Genomic DNA, 26190 nt, shown 5'->3' on the forward strand with positions numbered 1-26190 from the left:
AATTAGAAACATTTCCCACAGCAGAATCACATAGTTCATTACACGAATTTGTGAAATGGAGGCTTCATCTTCCATTGTTTGAAGATGAAATTTTTTTCCTGGAATTCGACTACAGCTTTCCCTGCTTTAAATGCAACAGCAGGTGATCAATTCAGGTGAAGCAATTTTACGAAATACGCATGTTGATCTCCATCTTCTGAACCGTTATGTAATCAGGGAGTTCAGACCGCGACATTCTCACGGGCCAAGTACCACGAACACAATTAATAAATGTTGAAGGAATCTGAAGCCTATGAAAACGACGCAGTTTGCGAACGCGCCTTCGTTTTGACGCGAAAAGATCTTTCTCTGATTCCTGATCGCATAGCCGTGGAGATTAGAAGCGAAGATTAAGTGATAAAGGTAGGACTTTTGTAACGCATGGGACCGTCTTATCTCTTTGTGGAGAGGGGATTAGAGATCAGGCCAAGAACATCGTTTCAAATCCGGAAGACTCGGCTTAATAACATTCTATATTTGGGTTATCGATCATTAAACAGTCCCATTAACACTGACACACAAATCCTCTTATCACTCTCTGTTAAGAAATTGTCCCTACGGTCGTGTTCTTGCCTCAAGAAATCATGTTTGGCCCAGAAGTATCGCCGGCCGTAGTGGCCGTGCGGTTCTAGGCGCTACAGTCTGGAATCGAGCGGCCGCTACGGTCGCAGGTTCGAATCCTGCCTCGGGCATGGATGTGTATGATGTCCTTAGGTTAGGTTTAAGTAGTTCTAAGTTCCAGGGGACTGATGACCTCAGAAGTTAAGTCGCATAGTGCTCAGAGCCAACCCAGAAGTATCAAGTAATTCAGACTCCGACTATTGTGCTGCGAACAGCGATTCATCAGTCTAAATAATAAGGAATATTGAAATTTAATATTTGCGTATTTACAGGGTGATTCTTTAGTGATGCTACGAACTATCAGGGACGATAGTCAAAAGTAAATGTATAAATTTGAGGTAAGGGACTCTAATCCGGTAACCACAGAGTCGGAAGTTATAAGCGAAAATCGTTCTGACAATGGACCTCTTTTACTGCAGTCTTTTTCATTGTCTTTGTGTATGTGAAATCTTATGGGACTTAACTGCTATGGTCATCAGTCCCTAAGTCTACACACTACTTAACCTAAATTAACCTAAGGACAAACACACACACACCCATGCCCGAGGGAGGACTCGGACCTCCTCCGGGACCAGCCACACAGTCCATGACTGCAGCGCCTTAGACCGCTCGGCTAATCACGCGCGACTTTCAGTGTCTTTGCTTTCCCTATTTTGGGAGGAGGCCGTATCGATGAAAACAAGAATTAATGTTCAGTAAATATGGGTTCTAAAGTGCACACCTAGAGACTGAGACTTGTTCGTCTTTTGTTACTGTGAAATACACCTCTTCTACGGAACAAGTGCTCGTAACTCTTAACATATGCACTTTAGAGTCTTTGTTTACTAGACTTTTTATTGTTTCAGTCGATATTACCTCCTTCCAACATAAAGGAAGCATAGAGCTTGCAGTAGAACGGATCCACTGTCAGTCATCAGTACGATTTCCGCAAATAGCATTCGATTCGGTCGTTTCTGGACCAGGGCTCCTTAACTAAAATTGATTCGTTAACCCTTTTCTCAATATGCGTTGGATCAGCGCGACACGTGCGGAATATACGCGTCGTGCTATACACGTTTCAATTTGCACTTAGCCTTAGAGACACTTACTATGTGTCGACGAGTACTGTCCTTTTAAAATTGGCAACACATTACAGTCGCATAAGAGGTTACACATGAGGACGCAGGATGTGCACGACGTAACGTTATGCCATAATAGTTCCCTTAATCACTACCAGCAGTAGCTTGAAGTTATACACGATGGCTCTCCACATCATGATGCCAGGAGTAACACCTCTGCCACTGTCCAGAACATTGGAAGGAGAATGGGACATTTTCCCAGGGCGCCGCCGTACTCACCGACGAAGGTCATTTGGGGTAGTGCAGAGCTCCGAACCATCGCTGAACGCAATGCGACGCCATTCGATAGCAATCCATGCTTCCCTGTAGCGACACAGCCCCGCGCAGCCGTTTGTATAGTGGTGTTAACGGCAGCCCACGCATGGGACGGCTATTCGCTAGTACCACTGCCTCTAGTCTCTGACCAGTGATGCGGGATGACACAGATTGTTGCACCAAGCCCAGTCTGGTTCTCGGATGTCAGGCGCAGAATGAAGGGGTTACGATGTGCCTGGTGCACAGTTCGGCGGTCCTCGCTCGTGGTGGTGAGATGTGGTCGACCTGGACTACGACGACGAGTATGCCTGCCCCCACGCCTTTATACAACCCACCATTCGACTCCTGTCGCGTCCCAAAATATCTGGGTATTGTACGATTCGACCAGCCGGCCAATCGGAGACCCGCAATGAGTCTCCTTTCAAACTCTATCAGATGTCTCACAGGAGTTCACGGTGTGTCTGTGTCCTTTACGGTGATTACTCACCATCTGACGTCGTTTACGCCCCTTATATTTGTTGTAGAATCGGGGAACATATTTTGTGTTCAGACATATTGACCTTTCTAGACTCTGAGAAACTCATCTGCAGAAACCAGCTCGGTTTTAGGAAACAGCGGTCATGCGAAACACAGCTGGCCCTCTTTGTGCGTGATATACAACAGGCTCTAGATACCGGCTCCCAGGTTGATGCCGTGTTTCTCGACTTTCGAATAGCGTTCGACTCGCTCCGCACGGTTGCTTGCTCCAAAAAGTGCGAGCTTACGGTCTATCCAATGACGTATGCGGTTGGATAGAAAGTTTTTTAACAGACAGAGTAGTATGTCGGCCTGAATGGGGTGACTTCGACAGAAACAAGCGTAACATCAGGTATGCCCCAGGGCAGCGTAATAGGTCCTCTGCTTTTCACGTTTTACATAAACGATCTGGTTGATAGTATTGACAGCGAATTGGACTGTTTGCCGATGATGCTGTAGTCTACAGGAAAGTAGTATCACACAGAAGTTGTGAACAAATCAATGAGGATATGCAGAAAACAAATGCGTGGTGTAATGACTAGCAATTAACTCTCAATATTACTAAGTGTAACCTACTGCGTATAACAAGGCGAAAATCCCCATTAATGTAAGAATACAAAATAAATGCCCAGTCTTCGGAAGCGGTAACATCCATCAAGTATCTGGGTGTGACTATTCGAAATGATCTCAAATGGAATGATCAGATTACACAAGTAACGGGCAAGGCGAACTCTAGATTGCGCTTTATTAGTAGAATCCTGAAGCGATACAGTCCTTCAACAAAGAAAATAGCTTACAATACGTTAGTTCGTCCAGTCTTAGAGTATTGTTCGTCTGCATGGGACCCTTAGCAGTTGTGTCTCATTAAAGTGATTGAAAAGGTCCAAAGAAGACCGGCAAGATTCGTGACTAGTACATTTAGCCATCGCGAGAGCGTTACAAATCTCATAGAAAGTTTGAAGTGGGACACACTTGCAGATAGACGACGCGCTAAACGGAAGGGGCTGCTCACTAAATTCCGAAATCCGATCTTCGCCGAGGATGTAGGGCATATATTATTACTACCAACATTCAAATCGCGCAATTATCACTATTGAAAGATAAGGGAAATTAGAGCTCTTACTGAGGCGTTCAGACAGTCGTTTTTCCCTCGTGCGAACCGAACTTAGATCTATACTCGATGTTAACAAATTTCTCTTCTTCAGAAACGCTTTCCTTGTCATTGCCAGTCTACATTGTATATCCTCTCTACTTCGGCCAACATCAGTTATTTTGCTCCCCAAATAGCAAAACTCCTTTACTACTTTAAGCGTCTCATTTCCTAATCTAATTCCCGCAGCATCACCCGATTTAATTCGACTACATTCCATTATCCTCGTTTTGCTTTTGTTGATGATCATCTTATATCCTCCTTTAAAGACAAGGTCCATTCCGTTCAGCTGCTCTTCCAGGTCCTTTGCTGTCTCTGACAGAATTACAATGTCATCGGCGAACCTCAAAGTTTTTATTTCTTCTCCATGGATTTTAATTCCAATTCCGAATTTTTCTTTTGTTTTCTTTACTGCTTGCTCAGTATACAGATTGAATAACATCGGGGATAGGCTACAACCCTGTCTCACTCCCTTCCCAACCACTGCTTCCCTTTCGTGCCCCTCGACTCTTATAACTGCCATCTGGTTTCTGTACAAATTGTAAATAGCCTTTCGCTCCCTGTATTTTACCCCTGCCACCTGCAGAATTTGAAAGAGTATTTTTTTTAGAATGAATATTTAAGAAAATAAATACAGAGGAAGAACGATTATAGTGTACCTGCAAAATTATATCACTGTACGATACATAGTTCGGGAGATATGACGTTTTATACATGGGAGTTCGATTCCTTAAAGTCTTGAATGGGGGTCTTACTAGTTCGGAACAATCGGTAAAACGTGGCAGGGCTGTATGCAGTGAAGGGCCTAATTTATATTATTACTATTGAGTAGTTGTCATGTAGTAGGGCAGTGGAAAACAATAAAGTATCAACAGATAATTCTTTACAGTGAAGTGCACTGGGATGTGGATGTTGTGGCCACATTACAACCTGAAAGGCGACTCAGAGCGCCGATGAGAGAGTGATATACTTACATGGGGGCTGTGCTCGTCGCTTCGGTGTTGGCGCGCGCCGTGTAGCCCTGAGGAGCGATCACCGTCGTCTGGAAGGTGGCCCGCATTCCAGGCTCGTCGAAGCAGGGGAAGGCGCGCCTAGCTGCCGTGGGCTCCATGTGCGTAGTCGCCAGCCACCTGCAGGCATCAACACCGTCACTGCTAGTTTCCAGGTTCCACATGTCATCAACTATGTATATCAGGGGTCGTTGAAAACAAAGAGACTTAAATCAGGTTGGTTGTTGCCGAAAGTATCCAATATTCTGACTGGACAAAATATTAGTAACCGTCTTAAAACAGAAAATTGGTCGCTTTGGTTCAGCGCAGATAGTTTCTAAATGGTTCCAGGTGATCATGTCAACGTCTACCACTGACATAAATCTTTGGAGTTTGTCAGTTGTGCACTACATAGAGGCATTCGCCCTCACTACAAGCAACCCTTCTCACTCCTGCGTTATGCGTGTGGCCTAATCCTGTGAAGCCACAGGGGTCATAACGACAGACTGTAGACAGAAGACCACGCACGTTCAGCGGGCTGGCAGGTGGCAGCTTGAGTGCCACCAACGGTCTCTGACCCTACGAACCTGCCTCGTTCTGCGTGTCATGTGGCCGCAAATTCATCCAGCTGTATCACTAGCGCCGCTCGTATACCGGGTGATCAAAAAGTCAGTGTAAATTTGAAAACTCAATAAATCACGGTATAATGTAGATAGAGAGGTACAAATTGACACACATGCTTGGAATGACATGGGGTTTTATTAGAACCAAAGAAATACAAATTTTCAAAAAATGTCCGACATATGGCGCTTCATTGGATCAGAATAGCAATAATTAGCATAACAAAGTAAGACAAAGCAAAGGTGATGTCCTTCGCAGGAAATTCTCAATATGTCCACCATCATTCCTCAACAATAGCTGTAGTCGAGGAATAATGTTGTGAACAGCACTGTAAAGCATGTCCAGAGTTATGGTGAGGCATTGGCGTCGGATGTTGTCTTTCAGCATCCCTAGAGATGTCGGCCGATCACGATACACTTGCGACTTCATGTAACCCCAAAGCCAATCATCGCACGGACTGAGGTCTGGGGACCTGGGAGGCCAAGCACGACGAAAGTGGCGGCTGAGCACACGATCATCACCAAACGACGCGTCTAGCAATATGGGGTGGAGCGCCATCCTGCATAAACATCGTACGTTCCAGCAGGCGTTTATCAGCCAGGCTGGGGATGATGCGATTCTGTAATATATCGGCGTACCTCTCACCCGTCACGGTAGCAGTTACAAAACCATAATCACGCATTTCCTCGAAGAAAAAAGTCGCGATAACAGTGGATGTGGTAAATACAACCCATACCGTGACTTTCTCGTCGTGCAATGGAGTTTGCACGACAATTCTAGAATTTTCGGTAGCCCAAATTCTGCAGTTGTGGGCGCTGACAGACCCTCGGAGCGTGAAATGAGCTTCATCGGTCCACAACACGTTACTCAACCAATCGTCATCTTCCGCCATCTTTCGAAACGCCCACACCGCAAATGCCCTCAGCTTCAATAAATCGCCAGGTAACAGTTCATGATGCCGATGGATTTTGTACGGATAGCAACGGAGGGTACGCCTAAGTGCCAACCAAACAGTAGTGTATGGAATGCCGGTGCGACGTGCGACTGCACGAGCGCTGACTTCCCCGTGCATAGACGAACCCGCTACAGTCTCCATTTCTTCCTGAACTGTCTCAGCAGCATTACGCCTTGTGCTCGGTCGGCCACTACGGGGTCTATCGTCTAAACAACCCATGGCTTCGAACTTCGAAATCATTCTCGCCACAGCTGCATTTGTTAACGGGCCTTTACCCGTTCGAATCCCCTTCCTATGGCAATAGGATCGTAACGCTGAACTAGCACATTCTCCATTCTGATAATACAGCTTCACTAAAAGCGCCTTTTCAGGTAACGTCTACATGCTGCGACTGCTGGCGCATCTGATTCTCTCTCTCTCATTACAGCTCCTTTTATACACGATTGTCATGCGCAGTCACTGAAGTTTTGCTGTCCAGCGCCATCTGTCGGACATTTTGTGAACTTCGTTCTTTTTTTTTGGTTCTAATAAAACCCCACGTCCTTCCAAGCCTGTGTGTCAGTTTTTACCTCTCTATCTACATTATTCCGTGGTTTATTAAGTTTTCAAATTTATACTGACTTTTTGATCACCCGGTATATCACGACTCTTTGAAAACAAAGAGACTTACATCAGATTGGTTGTCGCCTAAAATATCCAATATGCTGACTGGACAAAATAGTAGTAACCCTCTTAAAACAGAAAATTGGTCGCTTTGGTTCAGCGCAGATAGTTTCTAAATGGTTCCAGGTGGTAATGTGAACGTCTACCACTGACATAAATCATTGGAGTAAAGTGGCGTGGGTTTGTGTCAGTTGTGCACTACGTAGAGGCATTCGCCCTCACTACCGGCAACCCTTCTCACTCCTGCGTCATGCGTGTGGCCTGACCCTGTGAAGCCACAGGGGTCATAACGACAGACTATCACTGGCGCCGCTCGTATATTTAGGCTGGCGCCGAGCCTCTCTAGGCTAGTCTTTTCCTTAAAGTCCTCTAGTCAAGGTGTCGATCACAGGAGCGGTTCATAAATCAGAAATCCCGCTAAGGGAAACATAGGAACAAGGGACACCGTACCGCATCTAGTTACCGCTACCAGTGGAACCGCCAATGAGTACTTCAGGCATTGCCAGAAAGTGACCACTACTAAAGGACTTTGGTATTGGCTGTCACCATTATCTCACATTATTACTGTTCTGCTAAAGAGCGAACTGTGACATTGACTTTATCCATTATTGCGTCACTCTGCCAATTTACGTACTTGTGTAAATTAAGTGATTGCCATGAATTAATGCAAACAGTTCCTGTAATTAACTTACTCCAGGAAGGAGATATTGTTTACGTGTTTGTTCAACAGTGTTCATCTGGACTGTGTTCTGACTGCTTAAACCAGTGCAGGACATATCAGGTTTGTTGTACGGAATCAGTGCAGTGATGGATCGACACAGAGACATGAAGAATTTCGGAAATGAGTTATCGTGTTTGGAAGTAACCATTACAACACCGTGAATGAAGTTCCCCGATATGTCGGTGTACCAGTGCAGACTCCCCAATGCGTCTACCACACGGGTGGCCAACATTTCGGCTCTTGGGCCATGCCCGCTCATAAGTGCTAAAGCGTTCAGTCTCGGTGCACATTTCTTCCATCGCCACGCCGCGCTGTCTGAGCGTCAGGAGGGAGAAGGGAAAACTGCGGTTGCACCGCATTTAAATTGCAGTGCAGTCGCCTTGGTTTTATATTTCACATTTCTCAGTAGCATACATCACAAACAAAAGAAAGTTTTGGTTTTATTTATTTTGCAGCGCACTGAAAAATACTTTTCGTGTGGTACAATCTGTCGGCTTGCAGACAGACGCAGACAGTTTCACAGGGTTTCACATTCAAGTTGCCACGTAATCATGACTTGCTTAGTTTCATAATAGAATCAAGGTCATTCACACAAAGATGTCGATCAAAATACTGTAGTACTTTCGCAACCTCATCATGGAGAGTTGGAAGCTCTAATTAGGAAAAGCATTATAGATGTTCTGGTCGGTTTAACGTAAAAATATTTGTCATTAGAACTGGAATTACCTTGCAGATAAGTCAGTTAAATATGTACACCTACTGGGACATATTCAACTGAAACGACGAAGATCTGGAAAACAGTTCCAAAATAGATTTGAGATTGACTCCTTCCTAAAAACTCTTTAGAAAACTATCCTCTTAATTCTTTCAAGGCCACAATGAATTCCTCAAACCTCACGTTTTCTTTAACGATAGTGAGCTTAGGGAAATGGACTGTCTTTTGTCAGAACGTGTCCCTTCTAGAACGCAGTTTTATTTTTAAACACATCCCCATCAAATCGGAAGAAGTTAATTCGCAGTCTCTTACTGTGAGCAGTGTTCAGTTAAGTGTATTTAAAATGCGAAGTCTGGAATCCATTCTGGATGTTCTAGTTTTCGTTCCTGCACTCATTTTTCTTTCATAAACTTGTCTCAGACTTCAGAAATTTTACTATTCGTACTACCAATTTCTTCACGTGCTCCAAGCCTGTAGCTTTAGCCCAGAGGTTGAAAATACTGCTACAGTTGTAAAGTTCTTTTATTATTACACGACCGGTTTTGGGCTCTTATACGCCCATCTTCAGGTGTCGTAACTTGGTGCTGTGACCCCCGAGCGCGGTGGTGGACGTGTACGAGGCGCGGTGTGCTACCTACGAGCGCAGAGTATGCTCTAAGCTCGATTATGTCCATTAATGTTCGATGGGATTCATATCGGGCGATCTGTGTCGCTAAAGCATTCGCTCAAATTGTTTAGAATGTTCTTCAAACCAATCACTAACAACTGTGTCCCGGTGCATTGTCACCCATAAAAATTCCATCGTTGTTTGGAACATGAAGTCTATGTATGACTGCAAATGGTCTCGAAGTAGCCAGATATAACCATTTCCAGTTAATTTTCAGTTCATTTGGAGCAAAGAACCCGGGTTGCTCCAAGTAGACACAGCCCACCCCATTATGGAACCACCACCACCTTGTAAAGTACTTTGTTGGTGACTTGGATCCCTGGCTTCATGTGGTCTGTGCGACACTCGAATCCTACCTTCAGTTCTTATCAGCTGAAGTCGGGAATCATCTGATCAGGCCACGATCCAAGAAAAGACGCTGCAGGCGATGTCATGCTGTTAACGAAGGCACTCGCGTTGGTCGTCTGCTGCCACAGACCATTAACGCCAGATTTCGCCGCACTTCCCTAACTGATAGTTCCGTCCTACGTCACATATTAATTTTTTCGGTTATTTTAAGCAATTTTTCTTGTCTTTTAGCACTGACAACTCCACGCAAACTACCGCCACTACGTTATCAGTGGTGGAATTTAATGCTTGAAATTGGTATTCTCGGCAGACAAGGATACTATGCATCTCGGAATATTGAATTCCCTAACGATTTCAGAAATTGATTGTCCCATGCGTCTAGCTGCTACTACCATTCCGCGATAAAAGTCTGTTAATTCTTGTCTTGCGGCCATACTCACGTCGCAAAACTTTTATCTTGTATCACCTGAGTAAAAATGACAACTCTGCCAATGCACTGCCCTTTTATACCTTGTGCACGCGATACTACCGCCATCTGCAAATGTGCATATCGCTGCACCATGACTTCCGTCACATCAGTATATTTTTCCTTAAAAGTAACTTCATTTCCCTCCCAGATAGGGTATGGGCAAAGTGACTGGTCTGTCGCTGCTCTTCTGATTGTTGTTATTATTCAAAGTGAAGATAAAGTTATACAATATAAAATGAATCAGATAGGAAGCGTTAAACAAAAAGAGACGATTTTTACTAATGACATTTTTTACATACAATTTTCTGTCTCTGTGTTGTCGATCACGACGCTACATCTAAAGCTACATTTACGTATAGTTTTCACAAGCCACCGTGAAGTGTGTAGCTGAGGATAAATAGTCCACCACTGTAACTACCTGCTCCCCCCTCTCTCCATCCCCTTCCTACTCCAACAGCAGACGGTATACCGAAAGAGAGAATGTGGGTACTGTAACGTTATGACAACTTCATACGTAAGCACATAATAAAAAAATTAGTTTTTCTGATGAACTATCTAATTTAGATCTATATTGTGATGTTAAGGAAGATTGTATCACTATATTAATTGTTTTCATATATGGATTATTAATTGCATTATGATGCGAAATAGGCTATGATCATTTCGTTTAAAGAGTAAATGAGTGTTATAGTCCCAATGTAAATATACAGGGTGATTCAAAAAGAATACCACAACTTTAAAAATGTGTATTTAATGAAAGAAACATAATATAACCTTCTGTTATATATCATTACAAAGAGTATTTAAAAAGGTTTTTTTCACTCAAAAACAAGTTCAGAGGTGTTCAATATGGCCCCCTCCAGACACTCGAGCAATATCAACCCGATACTCCAACTCGTTCCACACTCTCTGTAGCAAATCAGGCGTAACAGTTTGAATAGCTGCTGTTATTTCTCGTTTCAAATCATCAATGGTGGCTGGGAGAGGTGGCCGAAACACCATATCCTTAACATACCCCCATAAGAAAAAATCGCAGGGGGTAAGATCAGGGCTTCTTGGAGGCCAGTGATGAAGTGCTCTGTCACGGGCTGCCTGGCGGCCGATCCATCGCCTCGGGTAGTAGACGTTCAGGTAGTTACGGACAGATAAGTGCCAATGTGGTGGCGCTCCATCCTGCTGAAATATGAATAGTTGTGCTTCTTGTTCGAGCTGAGGGAACAGCCAATTCTCTAACATCTCCAGATACTGTAGTCCAGTTACAGTAGCACCTTCTAAGAAAAAGGGACCAAAAACTTTATTGGCTGAAATGGCACAGAAAACGTTCACCTTAGGCGAGTCACGTTCATACTGAGTTGTTTCCCGCGGATTCTCAGTGCCCCATATACAGACATTGTGACGGTTGACTTTCCCGTTAGCGTGGAAAGTTGCTTCATCACTAAACACAATCTTTGAAACGAAAGATTCATCTGTTTCCATTTGAGCAAGGATAAAATCACAGAAATCGATTCTTTTAATCTTATCAGCTGCAGACAGTGCTTGAACCAGTTTCAGACGATAAGGTTTCATAACTAACCTTTTTCGTAGGACTCTCCATACAGTTGATTGTGGAATTTGCAGCTCTCTGCTAGCTCTGCGAGTCGATTTTCCTGGGCTGCGAACAAATGCTTGCTGGATGCGTGCTACATTTTCATCACTCGTTCTCGGCCGTCCAGAACTTTTCCCTTTGCACAAACACCCATTCTCTGTAAACTGTTTATACCAACGTTTAATACACCACCTATCAGGAGGTTTAACACCATACTTCGTTCGAAATGCACGCTGAACAACTGTCGTCGATTCACTTCTGCCGTACTCAATAACACAAAAAGCTTTCTGTTGAGCGGTCGCCATCTTAGCATCAACTGACGCTGACGCCTAGTCAACAGCGCCTCAAGCGAACAAATGTACAACTAAATGAAACTTTATAGCTCCCTTAATTCGCCGACTAATAGTGCTTAGCTCTGCCTTTTGTCGTTGCAGAGTTTTAAATTCCTAAAGTTGTGGTATTCTTTTTGAATCACCCTGTATTATGTTGAATTTATATTTGCAATAATCATACCATAAGCCAGGAAACCACAACGTTATTTTGGTTGGTACGAAGGTTGGCTACCTTGATGTGCTTTGCGACCGATAGCAGAAACCAGCTGCGGGCAGAGTGGGGCTGGCTTGTTGGCAGTGAAGTAGTGCAGTCAGTACTGTGGAGCCCTCAGTTAAAAATACTCACTGTCCTCGGAAAAATAAAGCCATGGCCGAACCCACCCATTGTGGACACACATGGGGAAGGAGCACTGTGTCGCAATAATGTTGGCGAGAGTGTGTGCCGTGTTCAAAGGTCTGGAGGTCAGTGTGACCATGCAACGTTATGCCTCCCCATACCGTTTACAGGCAACGGCCTTGCCGCAGTGGATACACCAGTTCCCATAAGAACACCGAAGTTAAGTGCCATTGGGCGTGGCTGGCACTTGGATGGTTGACCATCCTGGCCGCCATGCGCTGTTGCCATTTTTCGGGGTGCACTCAGCCTCGTGATGCCAACTGAGGAGCTACTCGACCGAATAGTAGCCGCTCCGGTCAAAGAAAACCATCATAACGACCGGGAGAGCGGTGTGCTGACCACACGCCACTCATAACGGCATCATCATCTGAGGATGAAACGGCAGTCGGATGGCCCCGATTTTCCACTTGCAGCCTAACGACGGAGTGCTAAATACTGTTTACACCTGGACCACCAAAACGATCATGTTCGACAATGTTTCTGGGTGCATTACATATTCCCAATTCTCGCCACATGTGGGTACGTCCAGAATTGTCGAAGACGAACGTTTGGTGGTACAGGTGTCATTTTGTGGGGAGGCATAACGCTGCACAGGTGTATGGACCTCCAGATTTTTGAACACGGTACACTCTCGGGTCAATGTTGTTAAGACGTGCTTCTCCCCCAGGTGTGTCTATTCAGGAGTGCATTCGGCCCGGACTTCATTTTTATGGATGACAATGAGCGACCGCATCGCATCGCGCAGACAGAGGAGTTCTGGGACGAGAGGATATTCGGTGAATCTATTGGCTTGCCTGTTCCCCCTGACGTAAATTCCATCAAGCGTTGGAGAGACGTACCGAAGCACGTCCACAGGCACAGTGACCATCCAGCAGTTGTCAACCGCTTTGGTGGAGGGATGGAACGCTGTATCACAAGAACTCCTTACCAACCTTGTGGCCAGAACGGCGGGCATGCTGCGGAGTATGTATTGCTGCCCACGGTGATCACACACACTACTAAGAACTTTGTCTCGCCTTTTGTAATGTCCACGAAAACATCATAAATTATGTAGAATTTACTACCTGATGTTTTTGCACAGTCATAACTGTTCCGTGAAGTGGACTATACCTGGCATTATAGACTAAGCGCATTTTTACTTCAACACCTAACCTGCTGCCCAAGGGAAAATAAACATTAATGTCTTTCCTGTGCCACTCATACTTGGAGGTACTAACCAACCTAAAAACATACTACTCATAGTAGCTTCAATTATTAGACTGCAAATGAAGCGAATATTATGTTAACATCGACTATAGATTTAAGTGTCAGGAAGTCTTTTCTGAAAGTATTTGTACGCAGTGTAGCCATGCATGGAAGTGAAACATGGACGATAAACAGTTTAGACAAGAAGAGAATAGGAGCTTTTGAAATGTATTGCTACAGAAGAGTGCTGAAGATTACGTGGGTACACCACATAATTTATGAGGAGGTACTGAACAGAACTGGCGAGAAGAGAAATTTGTGGTACAACCCGACTAAAAGAAGTGATCAGTTGGTAGGAAACATTCTGAGGCATCAAGGGATCACCAATTTAGTACTGGAGGGAAGCATGGGGCATGGGGTGTGGGGTGTGTGTGGGGGGGGGGGAGGGGGGGGGAATTGTAGAGGGAGACCAAGAAATGAATACAGTAAGCAGACTCAGAGGGATATAGGTTGTTGTAGTTACTCGGAGATGAAGAGGATTGCACGGCATAGAGTAGCATGGAGAGCTGCATCAAGTCAGTCTATGGGCTGTGTGTGAAATCTTTAGTCCAGTTGTATGCTATTTTCGATATAAGGGTAATCAACGTTTCAGAAGATCGATGTTGTGTTATGTAATTAATAACGTTGTTTCAGGGAATGGTACACTGTGATGCATTTTTTATCCGTCTTTACGAGAGGAAATGAATTACCGAATAAAAAATACAGGGTGCCATTTAAAAAAGTCATACCGCTGTTCATGTCTTTGTAAAAAAAACAAAGCTAGAACGAAGGCAATCATGCAGATTGATGTCTCCTTGACGGCTAAAGAACAATAGTGTGAAACATTTTGTAATTTGCATCTGGACAAAGTGATTTATGGTGGTCAAGATAAATGGGACACCCTGTATATATGTATTAGTTAAATAAGCACCTACTTCAGTAAATCCATTATCGACCCTCTCATAGATTGAAATGAGCAGCTCATTTTAAAAGTCATCGGACAAAATTCGTTGTTCTAGCGACCTACGGTAAATTGATGCTAGAAGAGGGCTCAGTTCGTCCATATATTCAAAACAATACATGTTTTGTAGACAGTGAATATTGTTGTGCATGATGGTAAATTCCCAGTAAGTGTTAGGAGAGGGGGCAACAAGGATGGGACACTGTGTCTGGGGACTAGGTGTGGTTTTGAGTATTGTGCAATGTGTGAATAGTGTGTGAGAGTTGAAACAATGAGAAGGGTGTCACTTTCAGTAGAACAATAATAAATTTCCAATTTTCTGATTTTGCTCATAATTTTTGACTCAGTAGTTCTGGACAAGGGTTATTTATTTCAAAATGATAGATTTACCATTCTCCACTATCCATAAAGATAAGTATCACAATCATGGAAACACCCTGCATCTTGTTTGCGATGGTAGAAAAGAGAACGTATATGGTACCGAAGAAGTCACTTTACTAGTCTTGGCCTTGGGGATATGCGCAGCAGTTTTACTGATATCTCTGCTTTGAAGCTGAGAGAAAGTAATGATGCTAGTATTGCTTTTTTTCGGTACTGGATTGTTGCAATTGCAAAGTCGTGACTGATGTGCACGGATACAGCTCCATTGATGAGGGACGCTTATTGGCGTGTGTACGAGTGTACAAAGCAATCCTGCTTGGTTGAAAGAAAAAAAATGCTTTCGCTTCACGGGGTGTCACAAACAGGCCACACAGTGGATGTAAGGAAACAACGTGTGCCATCATCGCTCAGTCAACTGAGCAGTCTCCAATGAAATCCATTCCCAAACGTTCAGCTGAACTGCAAGTACTTTGGTTGGCAACGCATGATCAGATTACTAAAAGATTTGAAAACGGAAGGATTTAGGCTGATGACTGTGAGTGAATTACCTGACAACGACATGGAAGAGCAAGACTGCAGTCTTACGTGCTATATTGGCACAGTTTCCTAATGCACAGTTTTTCCAGAGTGTTACTTTCTGATGAATGTTTGAAATACTGCCGGACGGAGTGGCCGAACGGTTCTAGGCGCTACAGTCTGGAACGGCGCGACCGCTACGTCGCAGGTTCGAGTCCTGCCTCGGGCATGGATGTGTGTTATGTTCTTAGGTTAGTTAGGTTTAAGTAGTTCTAAGTTCTAGGGGACTGATGACCTCAGATGTTAAGTCCCATAGTGCTCAGAGCTATTTTTGAAATACTGCAAGTTACACAGGAGGAATTCAGTTTTCTAGTCCAAGGAAAATTCCCGTTATGAGCAAGAGTTGGAAAGGAACCTGCCTCATGTTATAATATGGGTCAAGATGTCATCACGGTAACTGTCCTTTCAGTGTGTGTTTTCTAAGGATATACAAATATTATTTCTTACTGAGGCATGCAAACATGGTCAACATCTCAACTCAAAGACAACATAATTATATACCTTGTTTGGCTACAGTAGGAATGGAGTTCCAGCACAAACGAACTGCTTGGTGAATAATTTCGAGGCCACTGGATTAGGCATGGTTCAGCAACATCTTTGGCCCCAATGAAATAATCATAACTAAGCCCGGATCTTACAACGCCATAAATCTCATTACGTGGCTCATCTTCGGTACAAGACTAATGTGAAATAAAAAAAAAACGAGCCATAACTCCTGGAATGTTTCACAAGATTTCAAAAAGGACATGATACCCCGTGTAAGGAGCAATGGTGCATATACTGATCCGCTACGTGCATGGATTTTTTATACATAAGTACTCAATACTGTTTTGACCTGCAGTATGGGGACATCTCAGACAAACTGTAAAGCGGGACCTAGTGCAGAGACACTGATAACTTCAACGTTTTATTTATTTTCTGTTGTTACTTCGTCGCTAGCATAATCATTAGTATCTTTTGAGGATAGAAGCGAAGCAAGTATGACAAACAAACAAACATTTTTTTTGACTTAGTCAAGAGACGGACCTTATCATCTAAAAAGATACTAACAGACGTGGCTAACTGTTTTAGGACACCTCCAACATTGCATCCTGGCATACCTTTCTCGTGCAACCAGCGTATCACCATCAGAAATGTCACATGTCGTCAGTCTATGACACTCTACAAATGCTTTTGGAACTCAGCTTGTGGAACTGACTCAGGTTTGGTAATTAAGATTCTTAGGCGACTATCTCTTCCACGACGAATTAATAGTCATAATATTTTTCCACCAGAAGAAACGGAACGAAATATCTGCCACCTGAAAGTCACCCAAATAGAGCTCATAGAGACCTCTGTTGCACACATTGACCGAAATGGAAAGTGTTACATGAACAACTTAAACCAATGCTACTAAATCTATATTTCAGTGTTGACTACAGTTTCATCCTGATGTCAGCTCATTTCCAGTATTTTCAGTGAAGTAAAAAGCCATTCCCACAGATGAAGAATGGTGTGAGCCCTTGATGACTTTTCGGATGTCCAATGTTACTGGAAACTTTCCAGGAGGAACCCGTCAACACAGAGGACGTGCAGGAGCAGCTGATCTCCATCTTTGAGAGACACCGAATCATTGACACAATGGACAGTATAGCTTCTCACCGACTGATCGCACAGACAGTTGGCTGAGTGCATTGACTGCAGGATGGGTGGTGACAAAATGGACTAATCAGTGTGGCAAGAAGAATAGTCACTAGTCTTTCCATAATCACATCACCACGAGAAGACCATAGGATTTTATCGACTAGTTCTGATAGATGAAAACAGATGAAATCCGGTCAAGGGTTACGGGAAATGAGTCACCACGAACCATATGGAATACATTACTGGATGCTGAGCTGAGGTTTCAAATTGCCATGCGTCGTTTACAGCTGACACCATGTCACAACCAACAGAAACTTGCATGGTGAGAAACCAGAGTTAGCGGGGACATCCAGTGTCATTGTGTGCTGTTCAACAATGATGTACGTCCCTTTCTGTGGCGATCAGATCGACGCCGAAGTGTCCAGAGGCAACCTGCTGAAACGTCAAGGGAAGCAGCGATTCTCGAAAAATTCAAATGGCTCCAAGCACTATGGGACTTAACATCTAAGGTCATCAGTCCCCTAGACTTAAAACTACTTGAACGTAACTAACCCAAGGACATCATACACATCCATGCCAGAGGCAGGAATCGAACCTGCGACCGTAGCAACCGCGTGGTTCCGGACTGAAGCGCCTACAACCACTTGACCACAGCGGCCGACAAAATTTGTGCCCCGACGATTCTTGAGACCCATACCACTTCAGCTCCTGAAATTGCGATGTGGAGAGCTGCTGGATACGACAACAGGGAACTCAGGTTGCTCTTTCCTCACATGATATCCTACAAACAACATATGGAGGACAGCAGGCAGATTCTACACTCCCAGGTTTGTGAAAAGCATTTGACACGGTTCCCCACAGCAGTTTGTTGACGAAGATCCGAGCGTAAGATTTTGGTTCTCAGATATGTGAGTGGCTCGAAGACTGTTTAAATAATAGAACCGAGTACACAGTCTTGGACGACAAGTGTTCATCCTAGACAATGGTTTCGTCAGGGGTGCGCCAGGGAAGTGCGACAGGAGTACTTTTATTGTCTATTTACAGAAATGACCCGACGGACAGAGTGAGCAGCAAATTACGGTTGTTTGGTGATGATACTGTGGTGTACGGAAAGGTGTCATCGTTGAGTGACTGTAGGAACATACAAGATGACGTGGACAAAATTTCTAATTGGTATGATGAATGGCACCTTGCTCTAAATGTAGAAAAATGTAAGTTTAATGAGTTGGAAAAACAGGGCTGTAGCGTTCGAATACAGTATTAGTGGGGTGCAGCTTCTCACTTCGATTAAATATCTAGGCGTGATGTTGCAGAGGGACATGAAATGGAATAATCACGTCAATTTGGTGGTAGGGAAGGCGAATAGCCGCGCGGGATTAGCCGAGCGGTCTCAGGCGCTACAGTCAGGGACTGTGCGGCTCGTCCCGGCGGAGGTTCGAGTCCTCGCTCGGGCTTGGGTGTGTGTGTTTGTCCTTAGAATAATTTAGGTTAAGTAGTGTGTAAGCATAGGGACTGATAAACTTAGCAGATAAGTCCCATAAGATTTCACACACATTTGAACATTTTTATTGACGGCGAATACTCGACTTCGTTTCATTGGGAGAATTTTGGGAAAGTGTAGCTCATCCATAGAGGAGACGGCGAATAAAACGCTAGCGCTATCCATTCTTCGGTATTGTTCGAATGTTTCGGATCCGCGCTAGGTCTGATTAAAGGAAAACATTGAAGACATTCAGGGGCGTGCTGCTAGATTTGTTACCGGTAGGTTCCATCAGCACACAAGTATCACGAAGTGCTTTCTAAACTCAAATGTGAATCACTGGGGGGGGGGGGGGGGGGGGGGGGGAGAATGCTCTTTTTTCGCAAGGCACTATTGCGCAAATGTAGAGAAACCTCATTTGAGGCTGACAGCAGTACGATTCTACTTCCGCCAACATACATTTCGCTCGAGGACCATGAGGATTGTGGAATATATATGCAGGTGTGCAAGTACACTCATGCTCATAAATTAAGGATAATGCTGATACATGGTGAAACAGCGTTCTGATGGGTGATTTGCGGATTTAAATTACCTCGGGGTATGACCATGCGGTGCAATTGACCTGCGGTCGTCGCACGGTGGCGCTGGCAGCAGTCTACGTACGCAGAGGTGTGTTGGTGCGTGTCAGAGTACGGTGCAGCGATTACGTGAGCAGAAGTTTTCTGGCGTGCTAACGGTGACTGTGTGTTGAAAATGGCTCAAAGAACACATATTGATGACGTTATTAGGAGTAGAATACTATAGCGACTGGAGGCTGGTCAAACACAGTAGGTCGTAGCACGGGCCCTCCGTCTGCCACAAAGTATGATCTCAAGATTATGGCAACGATTCCAGCAGACAGGAAACGTGTCTACGCACTTCGGTACGGGACGTCCACAGGGTACAACAACACAAGATGACCGATATCTCACCATCAGTGCCCACAGACTGCCACGGAGCACTGCAGGTAGCCTTGCTTGGAGCCTTACTGCAGCCACCGGAACAGTTGTCTCCAGACACACAGTCTACAGACGACTGAAAAGACATGGTTTATTCGCCCCGAGACGTGAAAGGTGCATTACACTGACCCCTGGTCACAGGAGAGCCCGTAAAGCCTAGTGCCAAGAACACAGTACATGGCCATTGGAACATTGGTCCCTTGTTATATTCACGGACGAGTCCAGGTATAGTCCGAACAGTGATTATCACCGGGTTTCATATGGCGTGAACCACGAACCACATACCAACCCCTTAATGTCGTGGTTTGATGGTGTGGGGTGGGATTATGATTGGTGCACGTACACCCCTGCATGTCTTTGACAGAGGAACTGTAACAGGTCAGGTGTATCGGGACGTCATTTTACACCAGTATGTCCGCTTTTTCAGGGGTGCAGTGACTCCCACCTTTCTCCTGATGGATGATAACTCATAGCCCCACCGAGCTGCCATCGTGGAGGAGTACCTCGAAACAGAAGATATCAGACGAATGGAGTGGCCTGCCTGTTCTCCAGACCTAAAGCCCCTCGAGCACGTCTGGGATGCTCTCGGTCGACTTATCGCTGCACATCTTCAAACCCCTACGACACTTCAGGAGCTCCGATAGGCACCGGTACAAGAATGGGAGGCTATACCCCAGCAGCTGCTCGACCACCTGATCCAGAGTATGCCAACCCGTTGTTCGGCCTGTGTACGAGTGCATGGTGATTATATCCCATCTTGATGTCGGGATATATGCCCAGGAAACAGTGGCGTTTTGTAGCACACGTGTTTCGGGGCGGTTTTCTCAACTCATCACCAATACCGAGGAGTTGCAGATCTGTATCGTGTGTGTTCCCTATGTGCCTATGCTATTAGCGCCAGTTTTGTGTAGTGCCACGTTGTGTGGCACCACATTCTGCAATTATCCTTAATTTATGAACATGAGTGTAGATTTGGAGACTAATTTGTTAATTGTTGATGGAAATCTGAATGCTAGCAAGAATGGTACACCTTGTCCTCATATCCTTCATGAGCAGGGTACCAAACATCATAATCCATAAGGATAATGACAGACCACACACAGTAGTTCACAGCTCTAACGACTTGCGGAGTATACGGATCCCTGACTGGCTTGTGTGGGCCCGTAAAATCCCATCTGTAAAACATGTATAGGATGCGATGGCAGTCATATACTTACATACTAGCCTCCAGTCAGCAATCTAAAAGAACTGACACTTCGCGTGTTTTTGGTGCGGCGAGGAGTTCCTCGAGATGACATTCGGAATCAGCTGGCTTCCATAAGACATCGAATACAAAATACCTTCGTACCCGTGACGATCAGACATCATACAGATGCTGTTGGTAGGTATCAGTTCAGCATGGAATGAAAATTTAACGATTTAATGCTTTTTATGTGATGAACATCTCCTCAAAATTTGGCACCTAACTGTGATACTTTGATTTAGCCATCGTGTTGTCCTCGAATGCGTTCATTGCTAATCACTATCACAGAACATTGATGTAGAAAAACATGGAGAAACTGTGTAGTGTATACTTACGTCACGACGCCACTTTCGTTGTACCAGCTCCTGTAGAAACCACGCATATCATCATTGAGAATACCGGTGTAGTCAATTTCGATCACTAATTGGTCAGTGGGGTCCATCCCTTCTTGGGATGTGATGGCAGTGCCCAGCGTTATAGTGTAGATCTCACTGTCACCCACGGCTTCTGTCTGAGGAGTTGCTGTGAGGCTGCCTATGCCATACTTAACTGTGACGCCTGTCACTGTGATGTCTTTGTGAAGGTGTAATTTCAGCTCCTTTATTTCCGCATTGGCTGCGAAATCAGGAGTTGCTGTGATAACGACTTCGCCATCGAAGGTAAATGCCTTATCACCCTGAAATGAAAGAGGAAGTACTGAATTAGTGGATAACCATTGAAAAATAAAACACAAAATAAAGATTCGATTGATTCTTGAAAATCGCTCATTGCGCAAATTGAGGATTTCTTTCTGTTCTTTACTTTTCTTTCCTTACACGAGAGCCTAAAAGTTTTACTGTGGGCAGTTTGATATTTGAGTCTGCCACAGAGCTCGGATCGTTTCAAACAATTTGGGGGTGGGTTCCATTTTTCCATTTGGGAATATAGCAAGCTCCTTTATGCGGACCTGAGACTGCTACTCACTGTAGTCACAAAACTTGCTACGTGTCACATTTTAAAGCCCACAGCATTAATTACCAGTGGTTACGACTGGCTGCGCATGTATGCAGATAACCACATCCCGTGATGCGCTCACAACGTGCACACCTAGCACACGATCCACACCGGTTGAGAGCGTAGTGGGGACTGTCAGTGTGAGTGAAGCTGTGCAAAGGGGACGATGGTACTCACAAGGGGGTAGCGAGTGTTCGTTTTAGAAAGTCACGTGACAACGAAGTCGTGGAAATAATGTGATCAGTTGTTTGCTGAAACTTTTAATGGTGTCGAAGTGCCAGCAAATAGTGCAATGTAAAGCTAAGTCGGAGAATGGTATCAGACAGGATCTGTTTTGAACAAGTCAGAAAACTTTCCGAAATGTGTCCGCAAATCAGAAAATGTGGCTGCAGTTCACCAGAAAATGCTTCAGGGTCCTAGCAAATCAACCCGATGCCTGTCGCAAGAGACCGGTATATTACGTCGATCATTCGGACGAATGCTCCACCTGGACCTGTAGTCTGGTTGCGGTGCTAGCTTGCCACTCAGGACACTTACAATTGTCAGTGTGCGATTACATTGTGTGGGGAGCCCTGATGTCTAATGTGTTGCAGTTCTTAAAGACTGTGAGGGGTGTTTCGATACACAACATTTCGGATGAGACTGCAGCAGTTCCAATAGTCCAGCTTCGATCTACCTCCAGCACCTTGCTGACCAGGCACCAAAATTGCCAAGAATGATGGTCACTTTCAGCATCTGCTATACTTCGGTAAGTAAGTAGTCACAATCAAGCTACAGTAGCCCATTACAAACAGTATTGAAAGGTGCTTAAAAATGTTATTAGGAAGGCAAAGAGTATGTGGTATGCAAATAGAATAGCTAATTGACAGGATAAAATTAAAACCATATGGCCAGTTGTGAAGGAAGTGTCTGGTCAGCAGCACAAGGTCGACGATATAAAGTCAGTTCTCAGTAAAAATATTTCTGTTACTGATAAATCAGATATGGGTACAGTATTTAACAATCATTTTCTGAACATTGCTGGTGTATTAAATAAAAATTTAGTTTCTACAGGATATCATATAACTTTCTTGGCAAATGCCTTTCCGAGATTGATGTCGGAAATACTCCTCTATGATACAGACAAGAGGGAGGTTGAGTCAATAAGTAAATCACTGAAGACCAAGGACTCTCATGGCTACGATGGAGTGTCTAGCAAAATATTAAAGTACTGTGCTGCGCATGTTAGCCCTGTATTTAGCCATATTTGTAATTTTTCCTTTAGGAATGGTCAGTTTCCTGAGTGATTAAAGTACTCAGTAGTAAAGAAGCTTTATAAAAAGGGAGAAAAGGATAATGTAGATAATTTTAGACCTATTTCTATGCCATCAGTGTTTGCTAAAGGTATTGAAAAGGCTGTGTATGTAAGGATAATTGATCACTTTATATCATACGATTTGCTATTAAAATGTACAGTACGGCTTTAGAAGTCGTTTAACAACTGAAAATGCTATATTCTCTTTTCTCTGTGAGGTACTGGATGGGCTAAACAAAAAGTTTCGAACACTTGGCGTATTTTTTGATTTAACTAAGGCATTTGATTGTGCTGATCACAAAATATTGCTCCATAAGTTGGACCATTACGGAATATGGGGAGTAGCTCACAATTGGTTCACCTCTTACTTTAGCGACAGGCAGCAAAAGGTCATTATTCACAATGTTGATAACAGCGGTGATGTGGGATCTGAGAGGGGTACTGTAAAGAGAGGGGTGCCCCAGTGATCAGTGTTGGGACCACTCCTGTTCCGTATTTATATAAATGATGTGCCCTCTAGTATTACGGGTAACTCTAAAATATTTCTGTTTGCTGATGACACTAGCTTGGTAGTAAATGATGTTGTGTGCAACATTGGCTCGGTTTCAAATAGTGCAGTACTTGACCTCAGTTCATGGCTTGTCGAAAATAAACTAACATTAAATCACAGTAAGACTCAGTTTTTACAGTTTCTAACACAGAAATCAACAAAACCTGACGTTTTAATTTCACAGAACGGGCATATGATTAGTGAAACTGAACAGTTCAAATTTCTAGGTGTTCAGACAGATAGTAAGCTGTCGTGGAAAGCCCACGTTCAGGATCTTGTTCAAAGACTTAATACTGCCATTTTTACTATACGAGCGGTATTAGAAGTGAGTGATATTTCGACACGAAAATTAGTGTACTTTGCTTATTTTCATTCTATTATGTCTTATGGTATTATATTTTGGGGTAACTCTTCCCATTGTACAAGGATATTTTTGGCTCAGAAACGGGCCGTTCGGGCAATAAGTGGTGTGAGTTTACGAACCTCTTGTCGACCTCTGTTCACGAGTCTGGGTATTTTGGCATTGGCCTCTCAATATGTATATTCCACATTGTCGTTTCTTGTTACCGATATTAGTTTATTTCCAAGAATAAACAGCTTTCACTCGGTTAATACTCGGCAGAAATCAAACTTGCATTTGGATCGGACTTCCTTAACTCTTGTGCAAAAAGGTGTGCAGTATACTGCTGCATCCATTTTCAATAAGCTGCCACTCGAATTCAAAAATCTTAGCAGTAATCCACACGCCTTCAAATCGAAACCGAAGAGTTTCCTCATGGGTCTCTCCTTCTATTCTGTCGAGGAGTTCCTTGAAAAATTAAGCTGATTCTTATTGTATTGCTGATAGCGTTTACTTAAACTTGTGGACTGACTCTTTTTTTTAGGTTCATGAACATTTATTTTTATCTGTTATTACTTTTATGTTGTAATTTCATGTACTGACACGTTCCATGACCTTGGAGATTTGCTCCTCAATTTGGTCCAACGGAACTTGACGTGTAAATAAAATAAATAAATCGGTATATTTCCTTTCCTCTGCTGTGTTTGTTTGTACCCTGGAACACTGTTCTCTAGGCCACCTTTATTTGCCCCACCCTGTATAATGCACTTGAGCGTGCGTGTACTTTTCTCCTTACATACAGGGTGACCCATAAGTGTGCAACCACACTACGAGATTAAAACAGATCCAAACAAAAATTTTAATTAAAGCAGTATGAGATGGAACTGTGAGGCTATGTTACCAAAGCGACGGCCATTTTGGAAGGTGTCATCCTGAATGCAACAAGTAATTTTCGAACGGAAAGGGTCATGTGACGTATCAAACAGATAGTGCCTTTCATTTGAGTAGAGGTTTATCAATCTCGAGTTAAGTCGCATTTTCTACAGAACAAGGCAAATACTGGAGATAACACATGAAGTCTACAGAACGCGGTCAAACGGTTGTCCAGCACTTTGTAAGGTTGTTGTTATCCGCTTCACTCTTTCATCATGGACGTTAACCAACACGTGAACAGGCATCACAGACCGCTCCCTGAGCTATGCAGGGTTTCTTACCTTCAGCGCCATTGCTTTCACGTGTGTCGGTAGATTGAAATGTAATGGGCTTAAATCGGGGTAGTTGCATATCCAGGTAATACCGAACACCTAGTCCGTAATGATCTGGGACATCATTGTCCTGAAAGGAAATTCCGAACGTTCCGTCTTCTTCTAACAACTGCGGTTACTGTTACTCCAACCTGAATGAAGAAGAGCCGAACAATACTAGAACAACATATTTGCCACCAAACATTCACATCGGACCACCACTTAACTTCGATAGATCCATCCAGTGGGGGTTGACATCAGTATCTCTGACTCTGTTTATTTACCTCTCCGTTCACACGCAAATGGCTTCATCCGCAAGCGGTGATTCACAGGGGAAACGGCGGTGTGCTCCCCATTCTGATGGTTCAAATGGCTCTGAGCACTATGGGACTTAACTGCAGTGGTCATCAGTCCCCTAGAACCTAGAACTACCTAAACCTAACTAACCTAAGGACATCACACACATCCATTCCCGAGGCAGGATTCGAACCTGCGACCGTAGCGGTCACGCGGTTCCAGACGGTAGCGCCTAGAACCGCACGGCCACTCCGGCCGGCCCCTATTCTGATGTTTTAGCATTTAGATTCTGTAAGGGTGCGGCTTAAGAGTGTCTAAATGCTCATTATTGATGTAAGGCTGACCCCGGTTCCATTCGAAATGTGGCGAATACTGCGCTATGGACTCTTACTGAACGATGCGATGCCAGAACGGCTCTTGATGTCGCTTCATCTGTAGCCGTTTTTCCAGCTTTCGATTTTTTTGTAACGTAGCTAGTTCCACGGAATTTCATGAGAAGGTTCACCACAGTACTGTAGGTAATGGGCGGTCTGTCCAGGAACCGTTGGTTAAAAGCTTTCGCGATCACGCAGATGCTTCACTCACCCTGTACCAGGATGATCTAAATGCGTTCCTGGTGTGTAACGTCATCGTCTTTGGTGCCACATGTTGTTGTTGTTGTGGTCTTCAGTCCTGAGACTGGTTTGATGCAGCTCTCCATGCTACTCTATCCTGTGCAATCTTCTTCATCTCCCAGTACCTACTGCAGCCTACATCCTTCTGAATCTGCTTAGTGTATTCATCTCTTGGTCTACCTCTACGATTTTTACCCTCCACACTGCCCTC

At 44.1% G+C, this 26190-nt stretch overlaps 1 protein-coding gene across 1 annotated transcript in view; it reads right to left on the minus strand.

Moving 5' to 3' along the window:
• The window catches only part of LOC126263297 (aminopeptidase N-like), a 133176-nt gene extending 112087 nt beyond the window's left edge, over nucleotides 1–21089 (minus strand). Inside the window, exons 1-2 of the mRNA XM_049960384.1 lie at nucleotides 20983–21089; nucleotides 4674–4829 (exon numbers count right to left, since the gene is read on the minus strand). Coding sequence (XP_049816341.1) covers nucleotides 4674–4829; nucleotides 20983–21089 — 263 coding nt within the window. The remainder of the gene's footprint in view (nucleotides 1–4673; nucleotides 4830–20982) is intronic.
• Between the last annotated feature and the right edge of the window lie 5101 nt (nucleotides 21090–26190).

Source organism: Schistocerca nitens, chromosome 6 (genome assembly GCF_023898315.1).
Source record: "Schistocerca nitens isolate TAMUIC-IGC-003100 chromosome 6, iqSchNite1.1, whole genome shotgun sequence".
Classification (NCBI taxonomy): domain Eukaryota; kingdom Metazoa; phylum Arthropoda; class Insecta; order Orthoptera; family Acrididae; genus Schistocerca; species Schistocerca nitens.